The sequence below is a fragment of the Epinephelus fuscoguttatus genome, linkage group LG22, assembly GCF_011397635.1.
Source record: "Epinephelus fuscoguttatus linkage group LG22, E.fuscoguttatus.final_Chr_v1".
Lineage (NCBI taxonomy): Eukaryota > Metazoa > Chordata > Actinopteri > Perciformes > Serranidae > Epinephelus > Epinephelus fuscoguttatus.
The window spans coordinates 29,819,018-29,846,804 of record NC_064773.1 but is presented as its reverse complement, the minus strand read 5'-3'; the positions used below and the strand labels follow the sequence as shown (position 1 = coordinate 29,846,804).

At 40.4% G+C, this 27,787-nt stretch overlaps 1 protein-coding gene across 6 annotated transcripts in view; it reads right to left on the bottom strand.

Moving 5' to 3' along the window:
- The window catches only part of kcnc2 (potassium voltage-gated channel, Shaw-related subfamily, member 2), a 314,895-nt gene extending 288,219 nt beyond the window's left edge, over positions 1–26,676 (bottom strand). For 4 of the 6 annotated variants that reach the window (XR_007448335.1, XM_049566171.1, XM_049566168.1 and 1 more), the window contains exon 1: positions 25,776–26,676. Coding sequence is in view for 4 of the 6 variants with exons in the window: in XM_049566171.1 (XP_049422128.1) it covers positions 25,776–26,330 (555 nt within the window). In the remaining 2 variants the exon portion in view is untranslated. The remainder of the gene's footprint in view (positions 1–25,775) is intronic. The other 2 variants (XR_007448334.1, XM_049566167.1) reach the window with 1 other exon arrangement.
- Positions 26,677–27,787: the final 1,111 nt, after the last annotated feature.

Here is a 27,787-nt window from a genome sequence, read left to right as displayed (position 1 = left end):
ATTCTATACAGTTTATTCCTTAGTCCAAGTGGACATTTGTGTAAAATTTAAAGAAATTTCCTCAACGTGTTCGAGATATCTTGTTCACAAGAACGAAACAGATAAAAGGTCACACTGACCTTGACCTTTGACCACCAAAATCAGTCAGTTCATCATTGAGTCCAAGTGGACATTTGTGCCAAATCTGTAGAAATTCTCTCAAGCTGTTCTTGATATATCATGTTCATGAGAATGAGACAGATGCAAGGTCATGGCGACCTCAACCTTTGATATTTGACCACCAAAATCTAATCAGTTCATCCTCGAGCCCAAGTGAACATTTGTGCCAAATTTGAAGAAATTCCCCAAAGGTGTTCTTGAGATATCGCATTCATAATAATAACAGACAAGGTAACAGTGACCTAACCTTTGACCACCAAAATTTAATCTGTTCATTTATTCTAAGTGGACATTTGAGGTTTTTTTTGAAACATTGCATTCACAAATATGGGACATTCATTGTTAAATATCATGGCTGTCATCAATTCTTGTATATCCCAACACCCCTACAATCAACAATTTGGTAAATCAACTTATTGCTGCAGCTCTAGTTGCATATAAATTTTGCATGCTCTTTTATTGCCGACAAAAATCATTTTGCACGAGGAACGTTCGTCTTTATTTAACTGCAGTAGGTTGTCATAGCTGTACAGTATCACAACAGTACCAACCAATAACACAATTTTAACCTTAAGTCCCTAATTCAAAAAGTGAAAATGAAGAGACTCATCTGCATGTTCTGAATATTAATAACCATTTGGTGCAATGTTTTTCAAAGTGAATACAGTAGCATTTAGAAAATAAACTCTCAGTACTGTATACCCCAACAGACTGCATGTCATTGTTTGAAGGGAGTGGAGGAGTGTTCAGCAGAGCGTGAAGTCTACCCAACAATGTTCTCTGCTTCAAATCAAACAAACTTCAAGTCCCACTGGAAGAAGCTCACAGTTTGTTGAAGGTTCATCTGCAAAGGCAAGTGGAAGTCTCCTCGCCACTATGATTCATACAGAGATTTAAGTCTTAGCTCTACATCTGAGTTGTTATTTACACTTATGGATGGTGTGTATTTTAATCAAATCCCCTCTTATCCTCAACACTGGCTGGCTAAAAAAAAAAACAAGTCTATGTTTTGTGCAAATTTCCGTCTTGAGGAAATTTGCAAATCTACACAAACAAGTATTTTCGAGAGCTCCACTTGATGTATGACTGTGTTTTTGTGCCAGAGGGTGGAGGCAGTGCACCATCCTTTCATGCAGTTAACTTTTCTTTCTGATTGTCAACGTCCTGAGAGGTTTCTGTTACTGACTGCATCAATATCAGGCTGGCAGAGTCTGCATTACCCTATGTCATCATCATCAGCCAGAGAGACTCCTGACAGTTCTGAAATATGTTATATTAACAGTTTTTACAATAATATTACAGAGATTGTGGTTCCATATAAAAGAGGCTGCAGTACTTCAGCCTGGTCTCTGAAGTACCTTGAGAGCTTTGAATGTTTTATGTAGTCTTTCTTTGAGCCACATTATTTTTGACGTACAGCAGATAGCAAAAGTCAATGATGAAAAAATATGAGTAAGAACAAATAAATGCAGAGAAGACAGAGCTTCTTACTGGAGGTTTTGATAGATATCTTGTTATTTAGTTTGCTGGTTTTGCTTATAATCCTACAACAAACAAGTCATCATTCCCACAAATTCAACACTCCCAGGCAAATGCATTTAATTGTTGCTACATCAGTAACACTGCTGTCAAGTTCTGTCAAAAGTAAATCAGAGAAGGGGTGTGTTGTTGTTGCGGACCTGCTAAGTTTTCTGTTTATTTCAAATGAGACAACAGACAACAGGATACAAACAGCAAACTGCTACCACTGCATCACCCCTCAACAACGCTTGATTATCTATGCTGTGTTTTGATTGGGCAGCACAGGACATCTACAGCTACACCCAACTAGACGTGTAACATATGTTACAAGTTGCTGCGATCCACCTACTCTAATCCCATCATGTAGTGTAATAGAGCGGGTTGTAGCTAGATGAATAAAGTAAGTGCTATCAGTGAACAAATCTTTTTCACACTGGAGGAAATATAACATTTGTTGGGGGCAATTTTTACAGAAAGATTAATACACATTTGCATTTAGTCAAAATCATAGACTCTAAAGATAATGAACATAGCTACCGTGACGTCACCCACTGGTTTGTTGTCTGCTAACAAATATCAGTAACATCCAATTTGAAACATAACATTCATCAACACACATGGTGAGTTTGGTTTAGATTAGGAAATGCCCAAGGTTTTTTTAACCTTTTAAAAGTTTATGTACTAATATACATCCTGTTTTTTTCCCTTCCTGTCTTTTCAGTGTTTAATAACTTGCCTTCATTATTGTACATGTTAGAATTGGACTCTCTTTTACTCCGTATGTTTTACAGTTTTATTTTAGATGTTCAAATTTGTTAACACTTTCTAAAAAAAATCTAATTAGTCTTTGCTTTGTTCCTGGCTGTGAAGCATTTTAGAAGTGTGCAGAACAGAGTTCAAACTGTCTTTCTGTCTGTCTATCCGTCCCTCTGCCCACCTCGGTTTCTTGGTGTGTTCATTTGGCACCACATGTCCACTAATTGAGCCCTGCTTGCTCAGATGTAGCTCCATTAAACAGTGGATTCTCTTTAAAGCGCCTGTCTTTGAACCAGTGTAAATGATCAGTGGACAGAGTTGAAAGCCAGGGGTTGATCCAGCAGGGTAACCAGGCACGCAATTAGCATCACACAAAGTTAGCAAGAAAACAGCGACATCCAATTCATTACCTCACCAGAAAAACTGACACATTTTACAGCTTCAGCTGCAACCAAAGCTGTCAAAGAGGGTCAGCCTGCAACTAGCTGCCATTATTACAATATGGCAACTCTTTTTGTGCACATCTCAGTCCTGTCGTCTTTTTGCTGGTGTGACATTTTCGGATTGCAGCCTTACCCTCATCTGTGTCTAGCCTTGCAGTTAAGGGCTGAGCTGCGTCCTTTCACCAAAGACCCCACCATGCTATAAATGTGACCACTGGTAGATAAATAAGGTGGAGTTTAGGATACAACAAACAACACTCTGAAAATGTGGCCTGACCCAGTGAAGTCTGCAAGGCTCTATGGGTGCGTTCCTACCAAATGTGAGTTGATCTAAGTGGTGGGTGAGGGTTTCATCAATACTTTCTCTGTAGCTTAAAGGGAAATAAGGTTTTAAAGCTGTGCAGCTTATTAGATTGCATCAGCCTTCAGTTGCTAAGTGATGGGATATTAACGCTAGGGCCACACCGCCCGCGGAAGCGCCGCGAATAGCCTCAAAGCCCCGAGAAGAGTTTCCTTTCGGCGCCCATGTTAACCGACTGTGTCGTCCACACTGGCCGCGCCGCGCTGGGAAGCTCTGCGGCAGGCTCACGATTTGCAGCGATCAGTTCGGCATCTGGTCTATTTTCTGCGCGAGCCACGAGGGAATCTGACAAGCCAGGCAGTGAAAAACAAGAGCTGGGAGCAGAATCGCTTGTCGACGGCATGGAGAAATGCGCGTCTGATGTGAACGGAGGTGCTCCGGCGTGCACGAGAATTTCGGTGCGCTGCGCTTCCGCGGGCAGTGTGGCCCTGGCGTAAGCCATAGACAGAAGAGGCAGAGGGACAGGAATAATTTTTTAATCTAAGCGTATATATCACTGTGAACCTGAGCATCCAGAATGTTCGCATTTTATAAACAAATCTGTCGCTAGATGATGAACTGTTCAAATTGTTAGAACCTCAGTTCAGTCCAGTAAGCACCGATTTCGATAGATGCAGGTCAATGTCAAAAGCAGGATGAATTTGGATACAACATATGTTACATATAATCATATTTTCTGTTTAAAGAGTTTAAATTACTACATTTCAGTGTGAAGCAGGTTTTAACTATGTTGAATACAGTTACATATAAATAGCCATACTGGAGTCAGTACCACACCCAAGTTTCAGTACTGATAATGAAATGAGGTGATAATACATCAGTTGTGTGTTTACAAATTGTTATGCTGCCACCCAAGTGGCAAGTTTAACAAAACCCATGTTCTAAAATGTTCGATGTTATCTAAACATACTAAACATTTATTCTGAGGGCTACTGTCTGCAAGTCAACATTTGATAGTGCACAAGGACAAGAATGTAAGAGAGTAGAATCGGCTTTGAGTGTGCAATCCTGATCATGTGCATGCTCGAGTATGCTTCCTTGATTTTCTCCAGCTGTTTTGTTTTCTGAGCATGTGAGAAAGCAAGACGTAACTTCCCAATCATTTTTGATTAGCAAGCTGTAAGAGGACCCATTTACATCCATACGTCAACGTCCTTCTCAAAGATAAAGTCTGCACAAGGAAAAAAAGTCAATTTTTGGATACATTGCTTCTCTGTAAGGACTGATTGATAACTAGGGCTGTAAATCACCAGCTTCATCACGATATGATATTATATCGATTTGTTTGGATGATGATACGATGTTTGCCAATATCACAAAGTCTGTCACGATACGATTTTGATTCGATTCGATTTGATTCAGGAGCCTGCGATCGATATGATGCTATATCATATGCCCATCTAACACAATCATTTACATCAACTCACAAAAACAACTAGAATATGATTTGACCATTTTATTTCTGAGCTCTGTTTGTTGTTTGAGCGGAGGCATGCTTGCCCAGAAATGGTGACACAGACGTGCTGTGAATTTCAAAATAAATGTGTATCTTTAAGATGACGATATAGATCCATGTTTTCATTTTGCATCGATATAATCGGATCGTTAATCAATGAATCGATGTATCGATGTGGATCGATGTATCGTTACACCCCTATTGATAACCAGATGAGAGCAGGTATTCGTCACTTACCTGTCATGAGATGACCACGCCCCTTTTCAGGTGAAAATTATTGATGTAAAAGTTCTGGTGCCAAATTGCAGAGAGCTGCTTACACATTATTGTCACATCATTTATTCAGGGAAAAAAAAATCAACAGTGTGGAGAGAGTGTGGAGAAAACACGACCTTACCTGCCTGCAGGAGCATCTCACTCCACTAACTTCTCAGTATAGCAACATTGACTGCTCTGTTTCAACAATGTTAAGCTGGAAAAAAAAAAAAAAGATGCACAAAGAAATTCAACCGAGCTGCTCTGTCTAGAGATGTGGTGATTTAAACCAATGGCGAGTATGAAAAATAAAAACGTTATATGTAATTTGTTTAGCTATGAGTAGAGGGAAAAAGCTAATTTATGCAATGTAAATATGCTTAAGCTAATAATGGGTGACTAGCTAAAAAGTATTGCTTTGTCTGTGAACCCTGACAGTTATTACTGAGCTGAATTTGATACCTTTAAATTGTCTTGTTAGTCCATGTTTCATGGCTCTTCGGAGAAGTTAGCACTCCGGGCTTTAAGCCAGATAGACCTTAAGTTTTATGAAAAAGATCATGGTTTAGGTTAAAATGAAATGCTCTCTCAGAGAAAGCCCTAAAGGCTAACTTATCCAATGTGCTGTTTTATGTGTGTTAGTGGAGTCACTTTAAGGTAAACTTTACTGCACTTATTTATGTTGTGTTTTTATCCTTAATGGCCAAAAGCAAAAAACAAAAGGGTGGCAGCTTCTTCTGTACCATAATGTGTTAAATTAGCATACAATTCTGTCTCACATCGATGGGAAACCCCTGAATCATATCGAATTGGAATCGTATCGTGGGAGACTTTGTAACATCAGCAAATAACATATCGTTGTCCAAAGGATCAATATAATATTGTACCGTGATGAAACTGGTGATTTATATCCCTAGTTGCTGTATATGTAAGGATATGACATCTCTAACCACTGGGTGGGGTCATTTGAAAGGACACTCACCAACCCGTATTTCTTTGATGTTTTTCTATATGTCAATTGTTTGGATGACTGGCCGTAGAATTTGGGCCCCTGATAGCTAAATTGTTACATGGTATTCTTATTGTACGCTCTAAACTTGGGAAAGATCTCAGAAATTGAACTTACCACCGGTCAAATTAGGGGGGCTGCTTTCACCAAAAAAGGAGGTGGGAGCATGCTGCAAGAGCAAAGTACCCATATGTACTGCTCTCATCTATATGACACATACTAGTTATCCTACAGTTTCAATTATTGTGGGCATATGGATCTGTTCTCTCCATCTTGTTCTTAAAAAAAACACACTGCTGTTCCAGCTTTTGACAGTAGAAAGAAAGGTCTTACATGATGACCCTGTACTTCCAGTGTAAACTGAACAGGTGACACTCTACTCTCAGTTTGAGTTTGTGCTCAGACAGCCAAAAGTGAGCATGAGCGGGTTCCATCATTACAAACGTGAGAATCCCTGTTGCTGGCTCACATGTAGTTACTCAATTCCTCTTGCATGCTCCAATCATCTGTTTCACTCACGATTCTATCCTCCCTCGCACACAAATCTAATTCTGCTCTCACAAATCTGGGCCTGTGCACTCTCAAAGGTCGACTTGCAGACTGAGTAGCCCTCAAATTTGTTTGGTGCTCTCTCAAATCTTTTGCCATTAATAAACCTTCCATAAATACTAAAGCATGCACACAGGAACTTTTGTTAACTTTTAGCTATGATTTAAATCAGGAACTATATGTCTAAGGAATAAGTAAACAAGATAACATCAATACACTGTAATTTGCACACATTTCTCTTGCTCCCAAAAAGCATTCAGGCACAATACCCAGGTCTGCTGTGACCAGGACGATGTTTCACTTGCAATCCAAATCCAGTCAAATTTTGACACTGTTTCGGTGTCTGACATCTTGGTGTTTATTGGCTTGAAATATTTTTTATCAACTGTTTAGATGTCTATTGCACTAGAAAATCAAAACTAAAAATCAGTGTGTACTGGAAAAAAATACTGTCAGACACATGATGTATGTCAAAATTACATGAGAATGTTAATAAAATGACATTATTTTCTGATTTGATAAACTGCTGCAGATTTAAATTGAATTATTGAACACACTGAGCAATGTGGAAAAAAAATCTAACTTTGAAGCTATTTTAGAGATTAAAGGGGAATACTGGAAACATAAGGTTCAAGTAGTTAAACCCAAACTTAACCTGGTCTTACTGAATTAACACTGCACTCAGAAAAGCCTGATTTATGGTAGGGTGCTTGACACTTTTGATAAATCTAAACAGTTGCAAATCATTTTTTCTATGCTCCAAGTCTATGTCTGTTGCATTGAGTGAAGCGTAATCTGCACAGACAGCTGTTTAAATCACACAAATATCTCACTGTATAGGTGTTTTTGAACTTATTCAGAATATTAAGTCAATGATCAGCTCTAAGTCTGTCTGTGCACAGCAGATTCCTCTCACTTGCTACAGTGGGCTGGGAAATAAAATCAATGACTTAATAAATGCAAACACTGTTGATTTCTTCCTGTGGAGCTGACGTGAAGAATAATTTGGTTCAGTGAATGTCTACTGTCAGTCAGCCTGGTGCCGGCAGTTTGACCTGCTGCTGTCCTCTTAGCTCCCCAGGAGCTGCTGCTGACAGACGGCTACTTCTTTGGACAGTAGTAGTGTCACAATACTGGAATTTCTTACTTTAATACAATACCCTGAAAAATATTGACATTCAATACCATATGAAGTCACAAGGAAAAACTTATATTGAGGGCATATAATTTAATCTTTTTTTATTTAAAGATAAATATAACAAGACTAGAACATGCTGAAGGCAGGTCAGAGTTGATTTGGAGTGAAAACCAGTATCTCCATGACAAAGTTATTAACACTGACCAATCATGTTGTGTGACAAAATACAAATGTTGACGACAGTTCTCCAGGTTACCAACATGAAAGGGAAGTGTCGGGCAACACTTTTTATGCCTCCACACCAGAGATAGCCGTGGCCAGAGGCGTTATGTTTTCAGGTTTTCCGTCTGTCCATCCTTCTGGCCCGTTCTCGTAAACGCAACATCTCAAGAATGGCTCAAGGGAATTTCTTTAAAATTTGGCACAAACTTGAACTCAAGGATAAATAAATTGGATTTTGGTGATCAAAGGTCAAGATCAATGTGACCTTGCATCCATGATATTCTGATGAACACGTTATCTCGAGAACAACTTGAGAGAATTTACTCAAATTTGGCACAAACGTCCACTTGGACTCAATGATGAACTGATTAGAATTTGGTGGTTAAAGGTCAGTTTGATCTCACAAAAACATGCTTTTGGCCATAACTCAAGAAGTCTTAAACTAATCATGACAAATTTTCACACATTTGTCTAATATGATATAATGATGAAGTGATGACATTTTATACCTAACAGGTCAAAGGTCAACTTCACTGATATCATAATATTGTGCAAAAATATTTTCTGGCCATTACTCAAGGACATAACTCAGAAACAGAGGGTGAGACATTTGGTCAGATGCTGAATTAGTGACACTAATCTTAGGTGTGAAACTGTGGTGACTATATAGATCTTCTGTGCTGCCAGAGGGAAGATGTGTGTCAAGCATCCACATTTTAGAATTTGTACCTTCTTTGCAGAAACATCCATATTTAAGGCATAGTCTACTGTGATGGCTACATGAGTTTTGACAGACATGGATGTAAGTCGTATGTTTAGTTTGCGGAAGTGCAAAGCGGTAATTCTGGTTTTCTGATGAGTGACACTCATCAGAAGTGTTGAGTGCCCTACCATAAATCAGGCTTATGACAGAAACTCAGCCTAAGACAGCCATCTGGGGCACAGAGTCAAGAACCACAAATCAGCCTCAAAGTCTGATTTATTAATTACCTTTTAATGCATGAGTGTCGGGGTTGTGCAAATAACGTCAGAGAAAAGAACTTTCAGTAAATCCATTGTCCTTGGGAAGAGCTCAATCTTCTAGAGTGAATTGATGAGCATTAATTATTCAACATTAAGCCCAAACAAAGGGCGCGTCCGTTATAGCTCACGAAGCTCGGGACAATGTCAAGGCCCCTCCTGGTGGTCGACAGGCACAGAAGACGGAGGGAGTACACCTTTAGCATGCATGCCATCACATCCATAAATGCATGATACTTAACTCTTATCTTACCCATTCCTAAGTGCACTTCTGACTCTGAAGCATATCTATCTGATATATAATCCAGTATCTGGCAGGATATTCTCCTGCTGAGATGGACATCAAAGAACAAGACCTCTCTCCTTCTCTTTGATCCGTTCCAGTTTTGACAGCACTCCTCGCAGTCTGCACACAGGGTGACATCAATTTCTGTTTGCAAATTGAGCAATAAAGCGTCGTCCAATTTGGCTAACATTGAGTCATATGCATTTTGTGAAAACCACCCACCATGTCTTCCATTTTGCGGTGACTGTCACACCAAGAACTCTCTCCTCACACATTTCCACTACATACACACAACATTTTAACACTTAACACGATCTGATGACTAACCCTTGTGCTGTTTCTCTCCAGGCGTGCACCTGTAGAAACATAGCCTGGATATTGTAGGGAGAAGGTGGGTGGGAGCAAGTTAACAAATGCACCACTTATGTCAGATGCTCTGTTGTATTAACACCCGTGGAAACCTTTAATGAAACAAAGAGGAGCGCTGCCGTCATGGAAAGTCAAACATGCACTCATGCCTCAAAATGCTTCATTCATAATCAAATGCATATCATGCCGACTGGTGTTGTCACTCATTTGCAAAACTGACCTTTCTGGGTGCAGAGACAAGCTTTTTCTCTGCAGTGTGCTAGCTATTTCATCAAGGACGAAGAGATCTCCATAGCAATGATTACCCACAATCCATTACTCTTTTATCCTTAAAGGTGTTGGTACGTCATCCCTCCTATCTCTCTCCTTTTTATATGGTTTACTGAAGAAAACACAATGATTGGTGTATTTATAACTAAAAGATGTAAGATGCACGTCAAAGAGAAAGATTTTGAGAATAAAAGATTCAAAATGATTCCAAGCGCAATGTGATAAAACACCTTACAAGAACATTATTCTTTCTCCAACAGATTTCTAATTGCCCTATGAATATTATACTACAATTACAAAGAATCGAAAAGGCCACACAAAGAGAAGAAATCAGTCATAGAGACCTAGTTTAAGGCCTCAGAGTAACACACAGTCATCATATATGCCAAATCTGGCACTTTAATCTACTGCGTAATAATTTAAAAGTCTCTTTGCAAGAGAGAAAGAGAGAGAGAGCATGTTCTTCATTTCGCTGGAGAGTTTGTGTGAGAGTGTGAGAGAAGGGGTGAGACCGACAGACAGAGAGAGAGCAACGCCTGATGGGATGCCATATATAGTGAACAACTGTGAGGCAAGGGGTCCGATCATGCATACTGAATGAGTCTCCTTCATTAACTATCCAACAGGCCTCTGTCTTTCTCTTTTGTATGCACACAAAGACACATTCCTGCACTTCATCATTTTTGATGCTGGTGGATGCTTGCTACATCATAAGTATCTATTTTTCTGGTCTGTATTTAGACAATGATACAACAATGAGGACTCTACATTATATCCTGTTTACGATAGTTAGCATGAACCGTGATTTCTCCAATGGCTAAACAATAGACTGCATTAAAATAACTTACTCATCCATCGTGACGTCAATCGTTTGTGGATTTACATCAGAGCTTTAGTTTGGCATTTTTGCTGTTGCCATCTTAGATTTTTGGAGCCAAAAGTGACCTAAGGTGACCATATTTGGACTAGGGGGTGATGATGTGGGGGAGCGAGGGGTGGACCTGCTCAATTAGTTAAAGTTGACAGTAAGCAGACAGCCTGTCACTCAAAGCAGCCCCACCCTTAATTATGCATTACTTTATGCCTTAATAAAATGTAGTTATATAAAAATCCATCCCTTCTACAGTTGTCATTAACGTTGAAATTAGCTATACAGTGTTTCCCATACATTCATTTATCTGTGGCGGTGCGCCACGAATAAATTATCTCCGCCACATATAGATTTTTCTGCTTTTGGCGCTACCTGTTCGACCTCGCTCATAAACACATTATAATGGGACTCAGCGTCTGTGAATGTAGCTTGTCGTTACAATTCCGGTGCAATAGGTGGCGGTATGCATCGTAAAGACGCACTTAACGCAGCTGGTCCACCAGAAGAAGAAGAACAAGAAGCAGACGTAGTAGCAGAACGGATCCAAACACCTCTCGGTACAAATATGTGGGCAAACAAGTCCAAAAGTGGTCCGAACAACTCTAACTCATCATGTTATATTAGCCTGTGTCTGTATTAACATAGCTGGAAGCTCAACATGTGCAGAGACATTAACTCACGCTGTTAGCAGTGTTAACTGCAGCGCGAGTCCCGTAGCAGCTCGCCACCCTGTTAATCAATTACAGTGGCTGCACCGGCAACGGCAGCGGCGCAACAACTCTCTATTTTACGCGGCTCTTCTATTTTTGTCGCACTATGCTCCCCTACGCGACCCTCCAGCAGATAAAAACTACATGAAATAGTGTGCTAAACGAGCACAATGTGTTTTTAAATGAATAAACCATTATCAGAGGTGATATGTGATGATTTTTTTTCATGCATTTACCCATGTTTATCCGTGACATTGTGTAAATGTCCGTGGCGGACATTTGAAAGCGAGTACATGACAAACAGTACAGTAAACTTGTAGATAACTCAAATATATGTAATAACTTAGGTGGAAAATGCTTTAACATTTCATGGCTCAGCAAACGGTAAACAACCCCGCTGGCTTCTCTATGTGTCGCTTCCACGCAGTCAGTGGAGCCCAAATGAATACGCCGCGACGCTACGCTGACGTGACGCTTACTTTTTTAGCTGGTGGAACCCGGCCGTTACGTTTGCAGCCGGTGGAGCCCGACTGTAAGGTTCTGCTCGTTAGTAATTAACTCTGACGTTGGATGTTCACTCCTTTTTCTGAGTATTGAAAAATATTTTTAATGCCCCCCCCACACCACCACAAATAAATTCCTGTCCTGTGGGAAACACTGCTATAGAGACCAAAAAAGTTTTTTGCTCGAGGCTGTAAACATGTTTGTTTCTGCTTTAAAGTTGGGCATTTTAACATGGGGGTCTATCTTGATTGACTCACTCTTGGCCATTGGAGGAACTGAAGTTTTGGGCACTTTCGCATTGGCTTTATTTTTCAGCTTTGGAGGTTGGTCTAAAACAAGCAGCAATTACTACAGCTGACTGTTGAAGTCATTGTGTGACTGAATGGATAATTCCTGTGTTTTACAACTAGGGTCATATTTTTGGAGTTTAATGCAATCCCAGAATGGTGAAATCAAAGTCTGACAAGATCCGATGATCTGACCAGTGTAAACAAGGTAACAGCTAAATTTCTTTGGAAGTACCCAAAATGTAATTAAATTAATAATATTTTGGGTACTTTTGATTTGGTTTGCATTGAGGGTTTTTAAATTTAATAACCCTCAGTGCAAATGGGTTTTTATTTAATAACTCTCAATGCAAATCCAAGAGCACACACAGCCATGGAAAGTACTGAAAGTCTGAGTTGAACCAGAAAGTTTTGGAAAAGCAAAACATCATCCTAAAAATCCTTAATGATGCCTCAAGCAGCCGTTACAGCACAATAATAAACAGCGCTGAAGAGGAAGCTGCTTTTAGACATCAACTCACGGCCAGTCCATTACTGTGGTGCTGAGCTGATCAACGAGTCGAACCAAGTCAAGCTAAGTCAACTAGGGATGCACCGAAATGAAAATTTGTGGCCGAAGCCGAAGCCAAATAATATTAAATGCTTGGACAAATACAGAGTACCGAATACCGAATATCGTTGTTTAGTTTTTCATTACTTTTTGCAGATGAACCCCCTCCAGATTAGTGTTGTCACGGTACCAAAATTGGATCCCACTGTACGATACCAATGAAAATATCATGGTTCTGAGTAGTATCACGATACCACAGCGAAAATGAGGTAGATGTGCCTTTTGTCATTTATAAAAAGATAAATGACTTTTCTATAATACATCAATGATATTTCAATGGAATAAATTACTTATTGACTTATTCATACTTCAAAAACAGCATCAATGAGTGATGAACATAGGGGGGATCAAAATAAAATAAATAAATAAAATAAGAATCAACCAGCCACCCTCCTCCCCTTCATAAGTAAAGAACAGTCCCTAAAGTGCGGTGAGGTCTGTGGGCCGTGAACGGCTCGTTTCTCCTCTGACACATCACGTACGGTCTGTGTTCAGCTGGCTCGGCTGTTCAGGTACTTCTGGGCAGTCATGACACCAAGAAGAGGATATTATTGGAGCCGACTTATCCGTCGCCGGTAAGCCAATGGCCGTATTTGACAGGAATACATTACTGTCTGTGTCTGTGACCCCCGTTCAACCCACTATCAGTGGGATTTGCCTTTCATTTCTGCTGCTGGTTGAAATCTGTAGGCTGCTCGCACAGCGTGCTGAATGATTTAAGCCTATTTTGCTCGCTCAAAACTATTTTTAGTCGCAAATGCGAGTGCAGTGAGGGATGGATCGCCACACTGCCGACATTTTACTCCGCGCGTCACAGCACGCCGTTTGATTGCGTTATCAAAACACACCGCTATTATTCGGCCTTGCTTTTAACTTATTCCACCGAATACCGAATATGTGTTTTTTTGCAATATTCGGCCGAATATATTCGGTTACTGAATATTCGGCGCATCCCTAAACTCAACCTATTCGTATCGAAAAACTGTATTAGTTTAGCCAAACAGACTTAACTGGAGGATTGTTTACGACCTATCTGATCATCTGACTGTTTGTGTTCTTTGTCTCATCTGGGTATTTTTTACCAAGGACAGAGGCATTCCCAGATCTCAGGAAGTAACATGGCCAAAAATATAATGATGATTAATATCCACATTGTAATAAACTGGAATTTAACTGCTATCAAATTTGTTTAATACCAGACTCGGTAATGCTGGACTATATTCTGTAATTGCCACAATTTCAGAATATAGTCCAGCATTACTGAGTCTGGTATTATAGCGAAGCACACTGAATTTCCATTTATCTTCCAAACTCTCTTGAGTCAGACTGACTGAGATCAAACAGAATGGGACCACAAGCTGAAAACAATAAACATGTCATTGTGAGCTACATTTTGCTTTTGTGATAAAACCATTGAAATACTTCTCTGTGACATTCTAATATGTTGTGTAATAGTAGCACTAGTCAGTAGCAGTCATAAAGTCAGAGAGACGACATTAATTACAGAGCAATACTTAAAGTTTGCTCACATTTGCCAAAATTTCCCACCATAAGCTACTGGTCATACCAGACCAAGTAAGACTGTAACCTTAAAATGTAATCTCAGTGTACTGAATTAAGCAACATTGTTTTTCACTGCAAACCATTTTAAAATGCAGGAGGAGGATTGTATTATTTATTCTTTTAAAAATGTCATAGTCTCGCTTGATCTGAACTGTGAACTTCAAAGTATCTCTGACTGTGTAATTATGATCTCAGTGGTTACCTTTATATCTCCTGTGTCTAATGTGTTGGTAATATGAATAATCACTGTTCCATGAAGGAAATATAAGGCTTACACAGAGTCTGTTATAATAATTGTTTCTTTGATTGACAGGTGTATCAGCCATGTTGGTTGCTGCTTACTTGTACACCTCGTACATGTATGGATGTTGTCACAGATAATATATGGTCCCAGAAATAATTACGATAAAAAACATCATTGTCATTGTAAGACCATTTTATGCCACTGATAAAATGATGATATAATAGCATAATAATGTAAGTACAACTTTTCAAAAAGCAATGAACTCGACCAGAAATGACAGTAAAATGTGTCTCACCATAGTTTCTTTTCTGTTCATTCTGCTTTGGCGCTGTGAAAAAAATGTCAATAACATCATAATTAGACTTGTTCCAATACCAATACCAATATCGAAAATGACTAACACTGTCTAAAATGCTGGATCAGGTCTGGGGGACTTCGCGAGCCTATGCCATAATCTGATACCATGTATTTTGTAAATAAACTTCAAAGTAATTTCACACCCAGATGAAATGCGAGTTTTCCCGGAAATCAATTCTTTGCCGATCTTAAACAATAGCTTACACAGCAGGTTGTGCTACTGCAGCCATGGGAAACTACTATTTTAGAGCAGTGAAGAACTTATTTCTGGTAAAAATGTGTAATGTTAACAGCTATTACCAAAATGTCAAATTAGACAATAAAAGATAGGTCTTTGGTGTTCTATATTCTATATTTGTTCATGTTTTTTAAGATTTAACCTGAGCAATGCCATAAAACAATGATAGTATACAGCTAGGGATGGATGGTATGTCGATTTGACTTGATGTATCGCGGCCTGGCATGAGACTCACCTCTGTGTTTTAGTTCTCTGGCTCTCTCTAATGGCTCTTTCCCTCTCACAGACACACAGACAGACACACAGACACACACACTCACACAGACACACACACAAAGAAAAAGACTCATAATCACACTACATCACACACGCTCGTTCCCCCATCCAAATCATTTTCTCCTGAGCGACAGTGTGTGAGGAAGTGAAGTTTGTTTCTAGCATACAGTGAATAAATCTTTACATTTAAAGGCGCAACAGTTTAAATTTCTGCTAAAAGCTAACTGTTGACCGAAAGCTTCAAGTTCACAGCAAGAATGTCAACACTTGTTTCAAAATAATTATAATAATTATTTATACAAATAATTACAAATATAATAATAGCGGTTCTGCTTTGATTCATTTAACTTAACTACAACAGCAACTACAACTTTAACTTTATTATGAGAGTAGCTACTTTATTTAACTTTATTGTAACTGTAGTTCACTTATTGATTTTGTATTTTCATAGTCTACCTTAGATTGATTTCAAAATATCGGGATATTCATTCTGTATCGCCCAGCCCTAAATACAGCTGTTGATTTTATTTTATTTTTTTAAAATGCGATGTTATTGGATCGGTGCTCTGTATCAGCCGTTAAACAAGTTCAGGTATCATAATCAGTATTGCAAAGGAAAAAATAGTCTAGACATCTCTAATACTTATTGTTACAGGCCATGTATATCTATCTGCGGTCAGTATACTAACCAAATATGAAACTAACTAAAGAGACCAAAGTGCACTGCCAGTAGAGAAGACATCTAGCATCATTACTAACAGGTGATAAACTTAAACTGCAGTGTATGAACACCACAGTGGTAGGCATTTATCGACAAATGCACCATCAATTGTTGAAAAAGAAGCACACATTTCACATTACACCTATAATACAACAAAAAGGTGTAAATGTGAAAGTCATCCTCACACTAACCTCCTAATTACCACAGCTGCAGCCATCAGCACTACTCCTCTACACTAAGCTATTATAGTCAACCAAAGCAGCGCAGGATGATGATTGGCGGGGCAGATTAACGTGACTGGCAGCGGCTACAAACATGCCCAGCGGCGTGCCGTCACCGCCCACACTCGGGCAGCCATTTGCCCTTCTCTCCTACCCAGCGTCAGGTCTGCTGCTGTTTACACGTCAGACTCTATTTACTCAGCGAGGCCGTGCCGTCTGTTTGCTGCGGATCAGCCGCATTTCCTGGCCTCCTACAACTTCAGACTCTGCACTATATGACTCAACAGGGCTTTCTGATGAGGCGGGCAGGCCAGTGTACACCTGTAGCTAGAGTTGGACAAGAACAAAAAGTAAAGATGCTAAAGCACATCACCATGTATCACCTCTGACAGCAATAAGAAAGCAGTTAGAGACATGCACACATGGATTGGTTGTGTTAGTGATGCTCCAACACCCTTTTTTTGCATCGCTGCCTCAAAACTAACAAGCGAGCACGCAAGGGGTTACTGAGCAATAAGGGTTCATGGTCGAGCAGGTTTCTGAAATCAATCAGCTTCACAGACCGGACGGATCTGAATGAAAACAGGCCGTGGTGATGAGCGATGATGTTGCCATGACAACAGGCAGGCTGAGCGTGCAGCCTGGCTTTGGTATCTTCAGGCGTGCGGCAGGCGGCACCCAGACGGTTTGGGTTTTTAACCTCTTAAGTGGAAGAAAGCAAGCTGCAGTCTCAGATGGGATCATGGGAGGATAAGGGGAGGGGGTGGGGGGGTGGGGGGTGCGTGGGTGGGTGGGTGAGGTTGAGGTGTTGGGGAGGAGGACTACAAAGTCAGGCATCAGTTGAACCTCTGCTTCAGAGTGCAGACATGGGAAATGATAAAGGTGGTGTTACTGTTTTTATTTTTTGTTACCATCCCAATCCAGCAACGGCCAACTACAGAGATACGAGAGGGACAAACAAACAGATTAACACATAGGAGAACACATATATCTACAAACACACACACACACAGCCATATAGTCTCACTATTTTCATTTCAGAAAAACACGATCATAAACAGAGGAAAAGAAGCTCTCTCTCTTTCTGTCTCACACAGACAAGTGAACACACCACACACAGCCGCTGTTAAAACACACTGCATGCAGATTAAAGAGGCAGCATTGAGAGTGAAGAGAGAACAGGATGGCTACAACAATAGAAACAGCGTGGGGAGCCCAGAGAAACACGCCTGCTACCGCTGACTGCTGGCACATGAACACTCGTGAACGAGTTGGTTAAAGGCACAGATCAGACTTTTGGGTTTTTCAGCTTACCTGGAGAAACAAACTCATGAGGGAGCTTGCTTGCTGACACACAGTTGTGGTCTGACATCAGTTAATATGCTGTTAATGAATTGTCGTGTTAGTTGGGATATACTGTAATTACTGTAACAAATGAGACAATGATGGACAGAAATGGTGCTCTGTCCTGTTGTTACTGCTATTGCCTCCAAAATTAGGACCACATTTCCCATAAACCCAGTCCCTTCTGTTGCAAAGAGGACATTTTTGCTTGCCCACCTTCCCTGGATAGTGTGCTGCATGTGTTTATTTCAAGAGTAGATTAAGAGATGTTAATTTACCACAGCTACCATTAGCCAGTATCAGAAACTCTGAAAATCTCAGCTCTGTTTGCTGTGGGAGCAACACCACCCTCTTTCATTTATGTTGCATGATGCAATAGGGCGCATTTGCAAAAACAGCCAATTAGTCTATTTTTTCAGTCATACAGATTTGGGTAAATCAGACTTGAAAGAATCAGTATTAAGGCACTGCAGATTAACTTCTCTTAGAGGGACTGTTACATGTAACACATAATGTGATTCATAATTTCCATTCAAAGGTTCCATGTGGAGTTTTTGATCGTATGAGAGGGTCCCCATTTTGTTTGTCTTGTGCATGTGGGTGATGCGATTCCCCATTGAGCCACTTTGGTACAATTGTTAGACCTCAAGCAGACACGCTGTGTTCTGGTGAGTAACACTGAATGTAAACAACTTTTGCAAAAACTCCACAGGGCACTTGTATGTAGATACAGTAAACTTGGAAAAAAAACAACTGCACATCTCTTTATTAATGTATTGTTTTCTTTAATTAATTTTCCCCAATTAACATTAATTTTTAGACTTCAATTCTAACGAATGATTCAGTGCTATAAACAATGTCCTAATGACGTTCTGATGAAGTACTGTATAAAACGGAAACGACACAGCTATTGACAGAATAGAATTGGCCAACCTTATTTTAGGCCAACACAAACTCTTTAGCACATGCCATAGTCATATGATGTAATGATGACTCAAAGCTGGTGATTGATTGTCTTGTGATGATCACAGTTTTAGATGTACATGATCCACTGAATAATCCTTTTAGTTAGCACCACACCACTACTGTTGTTAAAGAACAACCTACAGTTAACACTGACACCTCTGTGGTGTTAAGGTCAAAGGTGACCTGTGTAAGAGGACTGAGCTTTCCACACAGGGCTTAACAGTAAGGACTGCCTGACTGCCCGCGAGTACATCAGCAGCTCAATTTGCCTGATCGGGCAAGTGGCAAAAAAAAAAAAAAAAAAAGTTACAGACACTTATGGCACGCACCGTCACGGGGACATTTATATACATGTATTGGACGAACAAAGACATTTCTGGGAATGCTTTTGTGACAAAAGGGAATGTTATTCATGTAATCATATGTAACCATCTCTTAACAAACTGAACTGGACAAATATATTTCCCTGATAATGCTACAATGTGAACAACAAATCCATGCGGAAATTGGCAGGAGAGCTAAATGTAAGCTGCTAGCAGTCGGTGGGCAGCATAATCCTGTTTGTGTCCATCGTTTTTCCAACCCACTTTAGATGAAACCATGCCTACTTTTGCATGACGAAAGTGGGCTGCCAGCAACAGGCCCAATGATTGGCTCCCAGCCTACTGCTGCAAGTAGAACTACTAGTAATACTACACAGCTTGAGTTCATCAGTGGCTTTTAACACCATTAATTCCAAAAAAACACAGAGAAACTCTTTCCCCTCTCATCCCTCTCTTTAGAGGCAGGGCATTGGGTTTTGATACCTGTTTACCTCCTTTATGTATCTATGCGTCTTGTTTACATGCGTATACCTCCACTGTGTTTCTGTTTTTACTAACGGTCGTTGGCTAAATTCAAGTTGCCACAGCCGTTAAAGGGAAACTGTCTGTCATCACAGTGTGGGCAGTGTGTGCAGATGAACAGTGTCTGGCTTCCCCCTGTGCCACGGGTGCCCGGAGCTCCCCACTCATCCTCATGCCTGCACACAGTGCCCACATTGCAGTGACACACAGCTGGTGGAAAATCAGAAAAGTTTCCCTGAAACTACCCATACCACTATTTTCCAAGCCACTGTAGCTGTCGTATTTCACAGAGATGGACCTTCAGTGGCTAGACCGCCCCCAGATGCTTCAACAGCAAACTTGCCAGGGGGAGTGAGAAAGTGGGACTGTGGGGTAAATCCATGGGTGGGCCAGCTAACTAGCAGCAGTCTCTTTCAATGGCGCTGGCGGGCAATCATCAGGCCTTGACGTCTGGAAGCTTTCGTCCTGCAGAGGTGGGCGTGGTTTCATCTAAGTGGGTTGGAAAGAATAATGGTCGCATCCTGCTTGGATAAATAACGGTGCTAACAGCTAACCGCGGTTGCTCTGAGCTTCTCATTTCTCTTTACTAAGATGATGTTTCGGCCTTCAGGCCTTCTTCAAGATCAACAATCATTGTTGATCTTAATAAAACAATGTTCTTCTTTCAAAGGTTGTCTTGTAACATTTCATTTTGGGTGGAAACTCAAATAAATCCAGTCGTTTGAAGGCAAAATGTATTAATCAGAGCTAATATTTGACTAAAACTGTCATTTATTTTCTAATCATTTGAATTGTGTGTTTATATGGAAATAACTACTGTAGATGACCATAACAAAATAATTTTACCCCTATCTATCTCTGGGGAGAAGGACAGGAGATTGTCATACCATTTTCGACATGCAAGAATGTTTGTTGCTTCACATCTATGACACACTGTGTTTTTATTCTGATTCGTTTACTTAAATAACAGTCAAACATGACAATTAACTTTAGACTTGGCTGTTATTTGATAACCACTAATAAATAAAACAAATTGTATAGGGGCAAATAAAAACAACTTTGGTCGAGTAGATATCTAACCCACTGCCTGACAAGGCAGGTGAAAAACAACATTAACTTTGAACCCTGCACTGGCACGGGCTGCCTGGCTGAAATCACACCTTTCATTTCCATGGAGGATAATTCCACATTACTCTCTCCTAACGCCTTGTCAGGGGGTGGATTAGTGCCCCCGAGGGTTTAGATACACACTTGCTTTCATGCTCAAAACCCCTCTTTCTCTCACACACATACACTGAGCCTTCCTCTGTGTATGAGCTGTGTTAAAAGGTTAACCAAAAGCCAGCTGTCCTTTAATAAGAGAGGAAACAAGGCATCAAGAAGGAGCAGCATCTCCATGCATGCTGCACCCATGGCACCAAACTGAGGCCTGAGGCTGCAGGTGGAGCATCATCACCATTTGAAGGCACTTATAGAAACAGATGCTTTTGTGTGGTATTGGTGGCAGGGAAATGTGGCGTAACTTCATTTCTCTGTGTGCATACTGGGTGAGTGTTGGTGCAGGGAGACAGATGTATGCGTGTTGTAAACACAAGCATTTGGCTCCATCAACTCCCTTCTGCCAATGAAGCATTACTGAAACTAACTCAATATTTACCTCTGAGATATCCCTGCTAGTTTCTCCGTCAGCAGCGCAATCGCCAAAAACATTTCCAAGAACTTACCAATTAAATTTGGTGGAAGAATACAAGGAACAACAGATCTGACAGACTTCTGTGGTCATTTCCAGTTTCTCTTTAAAAATTAAGGATTTCACGCTGTGGCTGTAAAGCTAACTGTGATGTAATGTTAATATAACCTCAAATGTAGCTTTGGGAATGATATCTGGGTGTAAAATCAAGTTGAAGTACTACACTCTGCAAGTATCGAACTATAAAGTACACATCCTTTATCAGTATTCCCTTCACACATTAAAGACAAATCCCTGCCCTCATCCTTACTAAGAGTTTACAGACGGATTGCGAGAAGAAGACAAAGTGATACAGGGCAGGGGCAATGCCAATACCACCCTCACCATATGACACACAGACACTCCTCTAGCCCAACCTCTCCTCAAGAGGGAGATATCGAGATGGGAGACAGGAATGAAAAATCATGAATCGATTGAATCAACAAGCCCAACTGATCACTGATACCTATCACCAACTCATCGCGGGAATTCTGGGAATGCTGTTACTAATGCAGGATAAACATTCATTCAGTTTAGCTTCATACCTCAAATTATTATTTTAAGTGAAGTCAGTTTTATTTATATAGTGCCACAGGTAACATGAAAGGAGTTTGCAAGTTGGCTTGTGGCACTTGTGTTCTATCAGGATGCTGATGTATAGAAACAGCTGAGATTTTGACTGTGCCTTCTCCTGATGAGGCCTAAGATTCGTGCCTGGCCTTAACTAAATGAAGGCTTAAGCCTATGGTGAAACCAGTGTAACTTTTAGGTCAGACTTGGAACACAAAGTTACAACCAACTTAGCTTAAGGCCAGGTGTAAGCCCTGTTGGTGCAACCAGCCCCAAGTCTAAACATTACTCTTTAATTTACAAAGACCCACCAATTTAAACAAATTTCCATCAAGAGAAGGCCCTTACATGTAACATTTTACAGGGAATAACACTTATTCTGAATTGTATCTTTAACAAAGGGGATAGTTTAAAGGTCAGTTCACTTCATCTTAAATATGTAGTATATCAAAGATGTCCTATCCCAGCACAACTACAAAAACACATACTGTCTAATGAACAGCCATCTTCTAACTGCTTCCCTTCCTCAAACATCCGCATGTCATATAAAAGTGCTTGTAGTCCTGTTCAAACAGCTTTCTGTAGACGATGAAGAGGAGAAATTATGTTGCTAAATTTGCTACACTTTTTTTTTTTAACTATTTATGGTATGAGGAAAAGTCTACTGGTGTAGACAAACAGCTTGATCAGGGTTTAATTTGATTCCTCTTAATCAAAGAATGACAGGTTATAATGTGTATTATTAGATTATATATTCAAATGATAGAGATTTAACAGTGAGGAACTTATACATCCACTGGATTAAGCATTACTGTAGAACAAATTCAGAAAAAACTCAGAAAGGCAACCTTCATGATTGTGTGACACTGTAGACAACACAGTAGGATAGACGTACAATGTGATGACTGCATAAAATAGTAGTTCATGGTAGCAGCTAGTGGGGAGACAAAGAATTAAAAATGTCTGACAATTTGTACTGATATTCTTTGTCCAAATACTTCTGTGTGATTGTGAAACATAAAAAAAACTTTAACGCAGTTCTTTCCAAGAACTGTTTTTGCCACTTAAAGTCTCTGAAATAACATTCAAATCATGGCTACACATGGTTTTATAATAGCCCATTTCACAGTCAATAGAGACTGGATCCTTTCAAAGGAAATGCTGAAGGGAAGCCTACCCTGAACTTGAAGTTAAGACTAATATAATGGGCTAATATCAGCTTCGGGAAAGAATTCAGAAATCAGCTCAGAAGTAGATCATTTTACTCTAAAGCTTCGGGTGTGATAGTCAGATTAAAGTTTCCCAGGCCTGTATCTGATTTGGGATGCTTTAAGACTGTCAGGAGCATTCTGGGAAAACAAGCCAAAAGGCTGCATTGGTGGAAGTTGCTACAAGGTACAGGTGGTCAAACATCAGCCTGCTTCACAGCGGTTAATATTTTCTCTTAAACAGTATATTAGCACAATGGTAAGGGACACACTACAAAGAGCCGTCTGTGAGCATTTTTTGTCACAGCATTGTTGTTGGTCTGACATGACCCTTAAAGCACTGCTACTTGCAGAAAGTTTTATCTATCTGGTTTAAGTCGAGAGTTATAACATCCTTAAATGGTTTAAAGGAATGACTCCACATTGTGGGAAGTGCTCTAATTTGCTTTCTTGCTGCGAGCTTCGTGAAAGGATGGATCACTCTCATGTCTGTCCGGTAAATTAAGCTGTTAGTTGCAGCTAGCAGCTGGTTAGCGCTTAACATCAAGACTGGAAGCACCGGAAGCAGTTAGCCAGTTCACCAACTAGCACTTCTGATTTTTCATCTAACTCGCAGCAAGAAAGTAAATACAGTGAGCATATTTATCAAAATGTATAACTAATCCTTTGAAGGTCCAGTGTGTAGGATTTAGAGGCATCAAACTGAAACATGTGCCAAGCATGTACCACAGTGGCCGATGTGAAAATGCAAATGGCTCTATCTGTAGTTGGTGTTTGGTTTGTCTATTGTGGACTACTGCAGAAACAACATGGCGAAGTCCATGGTAGAGGACCTGTTTATTGAAATTATTTTAAGGTAATTAGTTTGAGGGGATTATAAACTAATGAAAACATTATTATGATTATATATTCCATTTCTGCCGATAGATGCCTCTACATCCTACACAGTGGATCTTTAAATGCTGTTTGAGGTTTCAGAAATTGCCAATACTAAGAGTAAAGCTGGACATTCAAGAAATGATTTGCTTTTTGATTCAAACTTGTCAAATTTATCACTGCAAAATATCAATATTCAAACTGAATTGCTTTTACTTTTGGTATATTTGCCCTCAAAAGGTAAAATACTTAACATTTAATCAAATATACAGCAGAAAGCTGCTGCAGCGCTGCCCTCTAGGGGTTGAAACTTTCAAGCAATGTCACCTCTAGCCACACCCCAGTGGTGTCACAGCAGGTACTTTGCCAGTGACTGCTGATATCAACACCAGAGAGAAAAATATAGGAAAAGAAAACAACCCTCACCTGTCAAACCTGAACTTTAATTAAAGATTTTAGCTTCAGCTGTTATGCATTTGTATTACTGGTTGCAATGGCATTCTGCCTGTGATGTCATGAAGACGTGTGTGTGGCTGTTTTGCATTAATTTCCATTCACAAAACATGACATCACAGCCAGCAGTCATTCACTCCTGTAACACGTCAGCCTGCCAATGAGGGATCGATTTGCTGTCCATTACCCAGAATTCACCAGAAGCCTGCGGCCAGCTTAGCAGAGCCCCTGTCCTTCACTGATAGTGAAAAGTGACTGGTCTTTACAGACAACTGTTGCAGACAATCTTTAATATGCAGATGTAAAGTCCATTCAATGCTCTGGATTTTAAGTATTTAAAAATGTTTGATGAACAACTGATTTATTGATTTATAGTATCTGAGAATATATCATGTTTGTGCAGCATTATTTTTCTAATAACGAACCTCCTGGTGTTGAAGATTCAAAAGGACACAAAATACACAGGATCAGTTTCGTCGACATGGATGTCAAATCTCAGCATGTATGCTTTTGAACTGCACTCTATCCAGATAAAACTTCAAAATTCTAAATTATTTATAACCAAAAAACCCTAATGATCAGAAGGGAAAGACAAAGATGCCACATGTGGCCTTTAAGTTTACACCTCTCCTAATCCCTGCATGAGCCAATGCACTCATTTGGAAAGATAAAAGTCCCACACATTTCTTTTGTGTTTATCATAAATTGAGCAGTTCTGAATGAGATGTAAGCGAATAACTAACACATTGTGAGTGATGAAAAGACACTTCTAGAGCTGTAACCCAATAAACAAAGCCCTTGCAACAGGAACAACAAAGTAGCACAGATATAGGATGCGTGGCTGAAATAAACAGCATCAGATTGCAAGAAATGTAGGATAGCCTCTGTTTGGCACAGGCCTACACACCTAAAATACACTGCTGCTATGAATATCCATCCTGACAGAGTGTTAACACCTTGTTTGCTTGTGACAAGTGGAAAAAATCTGCTTTTTTATGTGATAATTACACCTGTTCCCAAATCAGGCTCTTAAACAAATTTAGCATCTTGAAATGAGTCTTAATAAGGCAGATTAGTTCAGCAGAGACATTCATTATATCAGTATAATTCATACAGTATAAAATGTTGGAAAGAAATGGTCTCACACCACTCCAAAACATCTCACTTTTTAGAGGAATGCAAGTTTTTAAGACTTTATGATAAACTTAGAAATGACTTTCTTCGCCCCTTTGTGGGAGATTTTGTGTTAAAATAACTTGTCTGTATGGGCATGTTACTGTGAATGAAGGAGAAAAGGTGGGGAGTGAGGTGTAAAGTGGGGTTATTGTGTATATTTGGAGAGCCCCAGACGCAGCGGTGCGCCCTTACCCTCGCCGCCCTGGAGGAGTAGGGATCCTCGAATAGATTCCAGACCACCGGCTGCCACTTCCTCCACAAGCTGACATTACCGTCGGCAGCAACATCCTCAATGCCGAGCCTCTTCCCTATCTCGTCGTCATCCTCCCCGTTGTCCACGTTGAGCTCGAACACGTCCAGAGCCTCCTCCGCGTCCCGGTGCTGCCGGTATGTCATCCAGCAGCAGGGCTCCACGTCCGTCTCATCGATGCCCCAGAAGGACAGCTCCTCCTCGAACAGCGGTCCGCACACATCCGCCGGGCAGTGGAGTTTCCCGGTGCGGTAGTAGTTGAGCACGTAGGCGAAAACACCCGGGTGACGGTCGAAGAAGTACTCGTTGGTCCGCGCGTTGTACTCGATGAAGCCGGGGACTTGTTGCAGCTGATCCAGCACGGAGTCGATGTCCGAGTCGGAGGCAAGTAGGGCCAGGCGCGTCCCCGGCAGGGTCTTCAGGGTGGTTTTGTAGGTTTCGTGCCTGGTGCCCCCGACGTTGAGGATTATCCTCTCGTTGTCGTCAAACTTGCCCATCGCTCTGTATCAGACATGACTTGATGGAAAGCGGGGGAAGTTGGCGAGTGCAGTCCGGAGGTAACGGCGAGCCCGATGCGCACACACCCACAGTCCTGTTCAAAAAAGCTCCAGGATTTTGGCCGAGGTGCGCAGCATCTCCGATTTCACTCATCCGACGCTTTCGTGGCTATTAAGGGGGCCGAGGAGGATGTCCATCGTTTGATTAGGAAAATGATTTCAGGTAGGTGGAGGTCGTCGATCTGTATCCCACAATCCGTTCAGTCAGTCAGCGCTCGGAGTGTTGAATGATCTCAACCGGTGGCTCCAACAAGACTGCGCTGCTGCCGTTGCGCGTCTCCGGCGTCCCTGCCCTCTCCAAGACGCACAACCGTTCGTCAGCGTCGGGCTCGTTACTCAAAAATATGTAACGTCAAACCAGAGATTCCTTTCCAGAAAGTAATGTCGGCTGTCTAGTCATCACTCCCTAGGAAAAGTCGCTAATTACACGTCTTTTCATTTAGACTCCAACGCTGTTGTTTCTGTGCATTAGAAATCAGGAGAAGTTGGCTTCAGGGAAATTAATCAGCGCTCATCTCAGTGCTGCTGTCACCGTCTGGACAAAACAAAGAGAAATGATTTTTTTCTCATTGGTCTTTAAATAACCACGAACTCCAAACTCCCGACTATTTTAGATATTAAAAAGCAGGGATTACAAGAATAACTGTCTTTCAAAGCGATTTAATCATTTCAGCTTCCAACAGGTCATTTTAAGAAGCTTACATCATCCGTTGTCTGTTTTCATCCTTAAATTGTGTGTGTGTGTTTAAGAAGAGAGGGAGTTTCCTCTGAGCATAACAGAATGAGGGATCAGGACTGCTGTGGGTTTTGAGTAATATCCTCTTTCAACATGTGTGTATACATAATGTTAATACATGATTGAAACTGCAATTTAATCCTTTGTGTTGCAGCATCTACAGCATCAGGTACATGTGACCTGAAAAATGATCCAGTATTATTTTGATTATTAATTTTAGGGTTACATTTTAAAGCAAAAACTGACTGATTCCAGCTTCTCAAATGTTAATATTTGCATAGTATGTCATTCTTCTAAAATATTAAACTAATTATATTTGGGTTTTGGCTTGTTTTGCATGTTTTAACATTTTCTGACATTTTATGGACAAAACAATTAATTGATTAATTGTGAAAATAAGTGACAGATTAAGTGAGAATTAAAAAAAATCATGAGTTGAGGGCCCTTTATAAAGCTGATGGCATACAAGAATTAGGTAGAGGTACAAGTAAAGTGTTAAGAGAGTAATATTAATGATCTCAAGAAAACAACAGATTCATGAACAAAGCTCTTAATACAGTGCTGCAGGGACCGACACGAGAGTTAGCACCAAGACAGCCAACTTTAGATTCTTTTTCTGGATCTATATCACAGTGGGTTCCACCACTGCTGTGCTTCTTTA